The sequence below is a fragment of the Helianthus annuus genome, chromosome 8 (genome assembly GCF_002127325.2).
Source record: "Helianthus annuus cultivar XRQ/B chromosome 8, HanXRQr2.0-SUNRISE, whole genome shotgun sequence".
Classification (NCBI taxonomy): Eukaryota; Viridiplantae; Streptophyta; class Magnoliopsida; order Asterales; family Asteraceae; genus Helianthus; species Helianthus annuus.
The window spans coordinates 3201778-3213415 of NC_035440.2; the positions used below are offsets into that span (position 1 = coordinate 3201778).

Genomic DNA, 11638 nt, shown 5'->3' on the forward strand with positions numbered 1-11638 from the left:
TATTCAAATGAATTCTAGAAATTGTATTTATAACATAGTACAGAAAGTACGATAACAAATCCGCGTTTATAAAAGTGTTGAATTTCTAGATGCTTTTACTCGATCTAGCTAAAGTTCTAAACTAACATAATTTTGTATTTTAGCCATCTTTCTTGTCAATAAACACCATGTTTATTAAATAGCAATACATACGTATATGCATACAATACATATATCACTATTTTGAGTATAACATATAAAAGATAGAATTAGAATCATATTTCATGATGAATTGGGTTCGAATTAATTAAACTGATATATTTTAGTTATTAAATAAAGATATAATTAAGTTTAAGAAACTTAAACACAAAGGATTACAAGAAATAAAGGATTGTGAAATTGATCATCTAAATAGCTAGCTGTTCAGGCTTTATTTATTTTCCTAATTGAGCTAGCAAGAAGAATAGATTTGCATCTGAGTCAAAATATGCTCAAAGTTATCGGTAGATTTCTCGATCGGATGGGAATGTGTTCCTTCATAAGTCGTAACTACGACTCCCTCATCCTTAGATAGCCTTTGAACCTGTTTCTTCACGTTGCATCCTTGATATGTACACCGATAATAGCTTCTGTATTGAATGACATACACAATATTAATAACAATCAAATGGAAATTAATAGCTTATAAGAAATATGTGTTTGTTTATAAAGAAATAAAAAGATATGATTATAAAACAAACAATCAAATAGAGAAACTCACAAGAACATGTACTACTTTTAGGTATATATAAATGGGTAGAGGATCCTGTAAAAAGTGCTCAAAGTGTGAGAAGTGTAAGAAGTTATAACACTATATATAATACTATATAACACCATATAAACACCGTATAACAATATGTAACACCATATAATACCATATAACACTTTGTAACACTATATATCATTATATAACAAATATAACACTATAGGTTGTCTGATAGCATGTCTATGATAGATGTATAGTGTTATGTTTGGTATATAATGATATATAGTGTTACATAGTGTTATATGATATTATATGGTGTTACATATTGTTATACGATGTTTATATGGTGTTATATAGTATTATATATAGTGTTATAATACACTTCTTACACTTCTCACACTTTGAGCACTTTTTACACTATCCCTACCCTATATAAATGTTAGTGTATATATGTTATGCAAAAATTTGTTTCTATAGTTATGAAATATGTCAAAACTATTTTGTGTATCTATTTCATGTTTGTGTTTCATTTTTAACATATTGAAATGTATAAAATGAACCAACTACTTATTTTCTTTTTTATTTATATGCAAAAAATTGTTGAGTATCTATTTTTTTCGCATGCCTATTCACTCTTCGGGTGTACTTTATTTTCCTAAAAAGTGTATCATTATAAGGGTATTCAAATTCATTCAAATATATGATTATATACCAACATTTTCACAATATTTATTCTTGTATTTCATAACTATACATCAAAATACTTTTTTATGATTTTTTATACAAATATAAAATTATATGAATTTATTTTGATCTTCATGCAAACTTCCTTTATGCACATGGATTATGTATATACATGTGGCCGTATGTATCTAATTATAATCTATTCATGGAAACCTAAGACATGTTATTCAAACCCCATGAACAACAACCACATGTGAGCATCACCAACAACTAAAGTTTAATGATTTGAATTTAGGAAGTAAACTAGTAAGAATTCAACTGGACTTTTAATGCAAAACATGGATATAAAGAAACGACATCGTTTTCAACATTAAAAAGTTATAAATATTATCAAGAGAGAGAGTGTTGAACAACTGAAAATATAAACGTTGAACGAAGACTCATGGATCAACCTAACATAATCCTCCTATTTTGAGAAGAAAAAAAAAGAACATAATATTTAACTAGGGTTAGATATGGTGACATGCTATACTCACACCCCATAATCTAATTCACACCATCAAACGGCCATTAAACATACACGCAAACAGCCGTTAAAAATTCAGGTATGATTTAACATACAGACTTGCAAACAACCGTATAAAATATACGCAAACAACTATTTAAAATTCAGGGAATATGATTTGACATACAGACTTGCAAACAATCGTATAAAATATACGCAAACAGTTGTTTATAAAATTCAGGAAGCTATGATTTGACATAAAGACCTGCAACAACTGTTTGATTCACCATCAAACAGTTGTTTAAAAACGGTGTGAGACTAGAATTTGGTGGGGGGGGGGTATATAAGTACTAAGAATATAAGATATACGCAAACACCTGTTTAAAATTCAGGGAATATGATTTGACATACAGACTTGCAAACAATCGTATAAAATACACGCAAACAGTTGTTTAAAATTCAGAAAGCTATGATTTGACATAAAGACCTGCAACAACTGTTTGATTCACCATCAAACAGTTGTTTAAAAACGGTGTGAGACTAGAATTTGGAGGGGGGGGGGGGGTGTTATATAAGTACTAAGAATCTTTTGAGGAACAACAAAACAAACCTGGGAAACTTGTTATTCTTAACAGCCTTCTGACCATACTTCCTCCATCTATAACCATCATCAAGAATATCAACTTGACTCCTTGTCTGAAACGCGCACTTCGGTTTTCGAATCTTCTTATCACCTTTCTTAACATGGATCTTACCCGACCCGGATCCAGATCCAGAACCACAATTCCCTTCACTATTACCCAACTCACTAGTAGCCGAAGAAACATGATCCAACCCGACTTCTTCGGAGCTACAATTAACGTTTTTCCCGACAAAACCAAGATTCTGATCATGATCATCCTCTAACTGATCATAACTACTGTTGTGATCTGAGTAGTCTGTCATTAAGTTGAGTGAAAGATGCGAAGAAACCGCGGTTGGTGAGGTCGAAGACGATGAGTTGTAGGGGAAAACTGGAGCAAAGTTGTCCATTCTAGAGAGAGAGAGAGAGAGAGAGAGAGAGAGAGAGAGAGAGGTGTGATTTGTGGAATTGTGGTTGTGATGAGGAAGAAGAAAATATGGAAGGAAGAAAGGTGTTATAAAGGTGGCTGAATTAACTACTATTAACTTCTTTTGAATAAAAGAGAGGCGGCTGTTTGTCATTAACTCTTTCCAAGTACCATCCTATTTTATTTTTCAAAAGTTGTAGATAAAAAAAAAAAAAAAAAAAAGGTGTTGTGCTTTACGTAACATTTGAACGTTAGTGGGTGTTTACGGTCTGGTTAATAATAATTTGTAGAGAACTGGCTGGGTTAAATGTATATATCGATCAGATCAGACTGATTAATTATACAGTTTGGTTTTCACGATAAATGACATACCCCAAAATTTTTATTCGTTTTTTGGAACATTAGCTTGTATTAGAATTCTTAATACAATAAATATGGTTTGTGATTATAATACATAAATCTCCCAAGAATACATTATTCAATATTATAATAGTCTGTGAGTATCCGACTCTTAAGAACGATCAACCAAGATCAATCAATGATAGAGTTGTGATATGGCTCCATGCCACATCCACATGTTAAGCCCCAAACACCACGCCGGTCTAGTTATAGGGGGGCTCCGCCATGCCATTCACGAGTACCAACTGACTACTAAAGCTCTGTTGTATTTGTTTTTTTCAGTCCTTTGCTAGCTCTTTATGTCTATAAATAAAGTGAGTTGTTAAAAAATGAAAAAGTTAAATCACGATTCACAACGCCCAGTCTAAGATAAATACACCCTGTTAAAAATAAGTATAGAAAATAATATTTAAATAATAATTTATATAAACTTATACTTTCATGTAATTTACTCTCAAAAAGGTTCTCACGCTCCCAAGTATAAATTAATAACCATTCCAACCATACCAACTTACCAAAAATAAGAAAAATGGTCGTTGCTATAGTAATTTCTTTTTAAACGAAAAACATATACCCCCTTAAACCGACTGCTAAAGCTACATTATTTGTTCACCTTGATACCATTTAGAAAAAAAAAAAAAAAAAAAAAAAAAAAACCCTCATTTTAACACCTTAATACCATTGGGCTACATGCCTTTTTGGTGTATATAGTTATTTAAAAAAGTTACGTGTTTTTTATTATGTAAATAAAACTTACTAAAAATGATTTTAGTATTCGGAACTATGATTCATCAATCGATAATTATTTATAGTAGCAATGTAATTAATGACACTTGTTGGTCACGACTTTCATTTTTGTTGCCAAAAACAATCCCATTATAATAGAAAGTAACTTCATTCACCCCAAACTGTCATTCATGTCGTTTCAAAACAATTTACAACATTTTGATTAGAATAAAACCAATCAGTTGTTTATTAGGAGCATGCGAAGTTAGTTTTGTTAAAGTGAGATTGTCTTTGACAACCAATATAAAAGTTACGAGTGTCATTTGTCGCATTTTCAATATAAAATATTATCAGCCAATAAATCATACTTGGAATTATTACAATCCAATTTGTCAAAATAAAAAAGAGAGATTTTTGTATCATGTATAGCTTTCCTTACATTTGATAGGAGCGGTACTATATAAAAAAACAAAAAGTAAAGTGATGAAAAGCATTAGAACTAACGTGACACCTAGGGGTGCAAACGAGCCGAGCTACTCGTGAGCTACTCGAGCTCGGCTCGAAAAAAAGCTTGAACGAGCCGAGCTTAAACGAGCTCGAGCTCAAGCCTGAGCCTAAAAACAAGCTCGTTTACTAAACGAGCCCGAGCCCGAGCTTCGCTTATCGAGCTCGAGCCGGCTCGCGAGCCTAAACGAGCTTTCTGTTTATATATTTTTTATTAATATATTAAATATATGTTTATCTAATAATAACTACCATTTATATAAATATAAAAAATAACTAAATTATATGCACAATAATAATTATAATTAATATAAATTAATTAATAAATACTAAACGAGTCAAGTCCGAGCCGAGCTCGAGCTTGAAAAATTACCTTCGAGCCGAGCTCGAGCTTTAGAAATAAAGCTCGAATCGAGCCAAACTCGAATCGAGCCGAGCTCGAGCTTGAGCTTTCATATGTTAAACGAGCTCGAGCTCGAGCCTGGTCAAGCTCGGGCTCGGCTCAGCTCGTTTGCACCCCTAGTGACACCTATATTTTAGCAAAGGGATAAACGGGCCTAACTAAAAAACTTTAGAATGGGTCTAAAAGCATCTTCAATGCTACCATTGGGTTTGTTTTCAGACCCGTCATCTCAACAAACCACATCATTTCAAAGTTCTATTTTAAAAAAAAAATTATCTTCTCCTTTGTTGCTAAACCAATCTAAATCTACACCTCATCATCTACTTTTGCTTTTATTTATTCTATATCTAATTTATTTTATATTAAATTTTTTTATTTTGTTTAAAGTATACTAAATAAAAATTTCAAATCCAGATTGCCAAGAAATTTTAAAGCACAACAATTACAAAAACACCTCTAAACCTAAAAATAAAAGGCACACAACAATAAAAACCCATAGAAACCGAAATAATAATTCTTCTAATCCATGACGTTATTTAATCTCCTAGAAAACCTTTTCGTGGACGTGGCATGATATTGGGTCCAAATTCGAGTGATCGAATACTGGTGAGGTCTTGATTCACTAGAAATTGAGACGTTAAACCTGTGAAAACATCAATCGTTTTCTCTCATTTCTCCATGTAATGATGCATACGTTGTTTGATGCCGTCATACTTTTCCGGCTCCAGTGTCTCCTTCAATTTTGTTTACCCTTTTGAACCCATCGTCGCCTCATTTGCCTTCTTACGCCCCATTGGATGAGGCGGTTCTTCAAACTCAGTTGTTGGAGTCAATGTTTTAAAAACCGGTTTTTAAATCAAACCGGATTATGCTAAAAAATGGTTCAACCGGTTCAACCGGGTTGTACCGAGCGGTTCAACCGGGTTGACTAGCTAATCCAAAACTTAATCCAAAAGTGCATGATTATATATTAAAAGATGATGCAAAAGTAAATCCATAATAAAAAATAATCCAAAAGATAATCGAAAATCATTCAATTTTCCAACAAGCTCTTTTAAATGAAAGTGTACAATATGTTTAAGCCATTTGAGCGTTGAATACATTAACTGTTTTCGTTTCATACAATATTAAATAAGAACTTTTAGTTACGAATAATCACAATATATAAAAATTACGTTAGATAAGTAACATATATAATAAAAATAAGTAACAACTCAAACTAAAATAACCCCGGGCCCATACCGGTATTACGTTTTAAACCGGTATACCGGATTTTACCGCCGGTACACACCTTATGCCGTGTCACTTATTTACCGGGGTGTTTCGTACCGGATTTACATCTGGAAACGGTAATACCGGTATAACCGGTCGGTATTTACCGGTTTTTAAAACATTGGTTGGAGTATCATTTTTGGACTGACATGGAAACCCTGAATGTCTGTCAGGGTAAAATTGTCATCGACGTCAATGGCATCGAAAGTAGATGATGTATACGCTCCCGAGTATGATGTCTTTGTCCTCTATAACATTAATGGTAACAGTTCGTGACTTCGTTTTACACAAGATGAAAAAACATTTTCATAGCTGAGGCGTTTATCAGTATCGCTTTCATATAATCAACTTTGGCCTGGTTGATGGTAAGATCATTAGACCACTAGTTATGGCTAAATTTGTGTTGATTACAAATTACTCATACTCGTTGTGTTAGGAGTGGCCACATAGTGCCAATGGAACTTCAAAACTTTGGCACTTCGTTGTGTTAGGAATGGCCTAATTAGTAATACATGTTGCGTATCTACTTAACCTCATGCGTAGTTATTAATTATCGTGCTTAGATAAATATAAGCATAAGCATTATATAATTATTTTACTATATGCGTAATTATGATGCGAAGTTATGATACTACCTGTATAGTTATTTTATTTCATGCGTAATTAACTTCATATGCCTCACATGTTAAATCTCATTTCTACATTAACCCGTCTTTCTCTCTCTCTCTCTCTCTCTCTATATATATATATATATATATATATATATATATATTTTGAACGACAAATTTCTTTTATTCCATGAAGCATATGAGACTTGAACCCAAGACCACCATCTCCGAAGGTGCTTAAAGGTATTACCTTTACCAATGAACCACCACCCCATTAGACCATGGGGTATGGTGGGGCTTGGGTTGGGGCTTGGGTTGGGCATTGGTTGACACGTGGAACGGGATGGCAGACATGGGTTAAACTCACATTCAACACGGTATGGTGGGGTGGGGGTTTGGGGGGCGTGGGTTTGGTGGGCTTCGTGGGCTGACCCGCTGGGCTGACCCAATATTATTTAAAAAACAAATTTAATTTTTTAATATTTTTAAAAAAAATATTTGTTTTTTATCTCTTCACAAACCGCCATGTCACCTTGCTCCCCCGCCTCACGCCCGGCTTGAAACCCAAGCCCCAAGGGGCCACGCCCCAACCCAAATCCACTCGGGGTGGTGCCTTAGACGTTTTCCCCCAACCCACACCCCATACCCCACAGCCTTAGTCTCTCTCTATATATATATATGAATGAACAACTGAATGGGTAAACTTTTGCTTACTGGATACACGTGGAGCACAATAAAAAGATTTTAACTTTTGGTCAAATAAGAACTTCTTGGCCAATATGAAGAATGAATAATTATGTTCGTTGTTGGATTGTCAAGTCATAAGTTGTGAGACTTTCAAAAGTTAGACAGGTTACTTGAACCGTCGTAAAAATAATTTTGTTGCACTTTAGTGGTTGATTTTTTCATCATATACAAACGACAAAAATTCTTACTATTGAACATAATCTTAGGCTTCTGAGAAAAAAAAAAAACTATAAAAAAAAAAGAAAAATCTAGTAGAGAAATATTTCATAGAGTAAACTGCAATTTTACCTTCTGAGGTTAGGGGTGATTTGTATATCTACCCTCTAAGGAAATAATTGCAATTTTACCCCCCACTGTTTGGGGTTATGTCGGACTTTTACCCCCCGGACCAAGTTTCCGTTATTGTTACCGTTAGTCTGTAGTGAAAAGTCCAAACTACCCTTCATCTTCCTCATTAATAGGTTGTATCCTCATCCTGCCCTAAATCGCTAACGTTCTTCAATCGACCCCCAATCACTGCCCTCAATCCCTCAATTCACTGCCCTCAATTATTTGCCCTCTAATCAGTGCCCTGAACATGTCTTCATCTTCGTCATCTGTGCTTCGATTGAAGGGCAAAACTCAACATTCAGACATCATATGTTCATGTGGTGCGAAAACAGTGATGAAACAATCAGAATCGACAACTAATCCTGGTCGTTGGTATATTCGATGTGTAAGTTTCTTCTGTTTTATGCTTATTGAATCTTAACTTTGTTGGAAAGTCTTGCTTATGATGTCTGATAATAGGTTGGAGGATGTGGATTCCTAAGATGGGCTGACAAAGGTGAAGAACAGGGATGTCCGGTTTGCGGAGGGGTAATGCCTGGTTTAATTGATGAGTTGGCTAAGTGCAAAGAACAGTTGGGTCGGTACAAGAATGGAGATGTGTTGAAACTGAAGATGTACTTTGTGATTACTTGGGTGTTGATTGTTCTAATGTTTTTTGTTAAGTAGTATATTGTGGACAAATTGGATTTGGTTGTGGTAGCCTGCTTGTAATGGTCTTTTTCAAGTTATTTTTATATGTTTGTTTTCATGCAGTGGTCTTTTTCAAGTTCTTATTATATGTTTGTTTTGGTAGCCTGCTTGTAATTGTGTAGGTAAGGATGTTGAGATTGTGAAATATGTTGGTAAGGATGAAGACAAAGATGTTGGTAAGGATGAAGACGTCATTGCAGCCGAAGAACCAGACAGTTATGTCTACTTTGAGGATCAAGATTCTGAGATACTCAGACCTTACATGGAGCAAGAAACTGATTATGAAAAGATATTCGGAGATCCGACAAAGGATTATGACCCTGAAGTGCTGGAACATGCATGGGATTACACATATTGGGATGAAGATGATGATTGGTACTTTGACCCATATGAAGGGGAGCATGGTTCTGATTCGTATTGGTCTTGTGTGGATGATTGTCACTGGAAATAGGCTAGATTTTGTTTGGTTTTAAGTTTGTATGTTGGACCTCTTATTTGTACTAAATGTTGTAATGTAATGTAATCGATTCACTTTCTGCCTCTTATTTGTACTAAAGCAGCCAAACATAAAGATTGTAAACCAACATGCAGCCATATCTGTATACAACCCAAAATACAAACTTGACAAACCATACATAAAGGTAGAAACCAAAGTTGACAAACCTAACATTGTCTTGAACAAACCATACATAAAGGTAGAAACCTAACATTGTCTTGAACAAACCAAACATAAAGGTACAAACCAAACATTGTCTTGAACGAACTTGACAAACAAACAAACATAGTCTAAACTTCCAAACCATCCATCACTCATCAAGATTGTAAACTGGTGCACCTTGAGTGGCAGTGTGTGATTCCTGTGAAGCAATGGATTGTTCAGCCCCTTGTCCTTTGCAGCTCCTGACATTGTGACTCATATTCCCACATTTACCACACTTGATGCTACTACCCTTTCTGGTCATTTTACCTCCTTTGTCGAACTCCTGCTCAAGCTCTTTTTCACCATATGCCTTCTTTCTTTTCTTCTTTGGCCTTCCAACTTGTGTATGATGCTTTGGTGGGATGAGTGTTGTTGGACACTCTGAAGGAGTCCACATCTCCGGCCCATTGATTGGCTCTATGACATTGTAATAAACTTTCTTCCATGTTGACAGCCAATACACTTCATCCACCCACTCTTCTGGTATGCCAGCATCAATGTTATTCCTTGACATATCCCATATGGCTGCAACTGCATGTTTGCAAGGCATCCCTGTCAAATCCCACTTCCTGCATGCACAAGTTTTATCTTTAACATTCACAACACACTGTGATCTCGGACCTGTGACTTGATACTTATCCGAATCAACCATTAAAACAGACATTTCAGCAGCCTGTTTCTTGATCTCATCGAAGACCCCAGTGGCATGAGGAGTGAGTGGCCCCATACAATTTGCTTGTAATTTCTTGACATTCACTATTCTCTTGGTCATGTACTCCCGAATGAATTCTAGGCATGTGATAATCGGCTTGTCCCTTGCTCCTACGATTTGTCTGTTAAAAACCTCACATATGTTGTTCAGCAACATATCACATTTAGCTCTTCCAGAAAAAGATGCTTTTGACCAAGCGGTGAATGGGATCTCATTCAGCCAGTCATACATAGCTCATTCTGTTGTCTTAATTTCTTCCATAGCTTTGTTAAAGTATGGAATAGATGTCTTCCTTCCGGCTGACCAAAGCAAATTCTTGTAAAGATCTCCACGCCACTTGGATTTCATGTTCTCATGAATGTCCCTCAAACAAAATCTGTGCTCAGCATTAAGAAAAACAACTAGCATAGCAGGAATCAGACCATGTGATACAAAATGCAATTAATGACAATATTTTGCTACAAAAGTTTTTTGCAATGTTTTAATTAAGACAATATGACCTTAAGAACTTATTACCTTTTTTCTGTCACTGGTGAAGGTGAAACAAGAGTTAATCGTACAGTCTAGGTCATCTCTCAACAGTTGCAAAAACCATTTTCAGGTTTGTGTTGTTTCTGCCTCAACAAGGGCATAACAAACTAGATATATGCTATTGTTCCCATCAATACCAACAACACTCAAGATCTGTCCAGGAAATGGACCTTTCATGAAACAACCATCCACACCCAGCAATGGTCTTCCAATCATCTTAAATCCTCTCATCATAGAGGCAAAACAAAAATAAACCCTCCGAAACTGCCTTGTAGGACTAGCTGAGTTCCCACATGGCTCCACATCAATTTTAATTGTACTACCTGGGTTGGCCTTTAGAAGTTCATCACAGTATGACCTTAGCAGACCATACTGTTCTTGGTAATCACCATAGATCTTCGTAGTTGCTATCCTTTTGGCTCTGAAGACCTTATGTAGTGATATTTCAAATTGATTCTTCCGAAGCAGTTGACTTTGGATTGCTTGAATTGGCATGTCTGGATTGTTTTCAATCATAGGTTGGATCTCTCTGGCAATCGAACTCATTGTATACAAAGAAACGACCCTTGTTGTCAAACAATTGTGTTGATTATGAATGGTCTTCACACACCACTTATCCTTGTCTGTGTTCCTTGAGATGTGAACTGCCCAAGGACATGTGGGCTTGGTATGCCTTTTAAGGTGCTTGTATTTTTACCCTACTTTGGTGCATTTACTATATTTTCCCCTCTTCTCCCTTTTTTTTACAGCACCAAGTAGTGGTGGATTGCTTCCAAAACATACTACCCTATACCTTAACAGTTCATTTTTTTAGAATAAACACATCCCTCCTTGCCTTAAGAGCATAATCTTTCACCATCTGATTCATCTTTTTCTTGTCATCAATAAGCTGACCAATATAGAATGGCAGATCATTTGTAACCTTTTGAAGCACTCTTGTTTCTCCTCCTTATCTTCCTGGCAACCTTATCTCTAAGGGTTGAATTTTCATCCGATCCACTTTCAAAATCCTCCAGGTCTACAAGCACATGACCTTCTTCGCTTCTGTCATCAT

The 11638-nt window shown here is 35.3% G+C and overlaps 1 protein-coding gene across 1 annotated transcript; it reads right to left on the minus strand.

The window, feature by feature from the left end:
- Positions 1–276: 276 nt before the first annotated feature.
- Positions 277–3022, minus strand: LOC110871776 (probable WRKY transcription factor 75). The gene is made up of 2 exons (XM_022120510.2): positions 2524–3022; positions 277–608 (listed from the first exon to the last, which is right to left on the minus strand). Exons 1-2 carry the CDS (start codon positions 2943–2945, stop codon positions 431–433), a joined length of 600 nt encoding a protein of 199 aa, XP_021976202.1. The 5' UTR covers positions 2946–3022; the 3' UTR covers positions 277–430.
- Positions 3023–11638: the final 8616 nt, after the last annotated feature.

What these genes read in the sequence shown, in the direction of transcription:
- LOC110871776 (XM_022120510.2), bottom strand. Translation starts at nt 2,945, where the DNA reads ATGGACAACTTTGCTCCAGTTTTCCCCTACAACTCATCGTCTTCGACC. An exon ending in AAGAATAACAAGTTTCCCAG is followed by an intron (nt 609 to 2,523) that starts GTTTGTTTTGTT and finishes CATTCAATACAG; the next exon opens with AAGCTATTATCGGTGTACAT.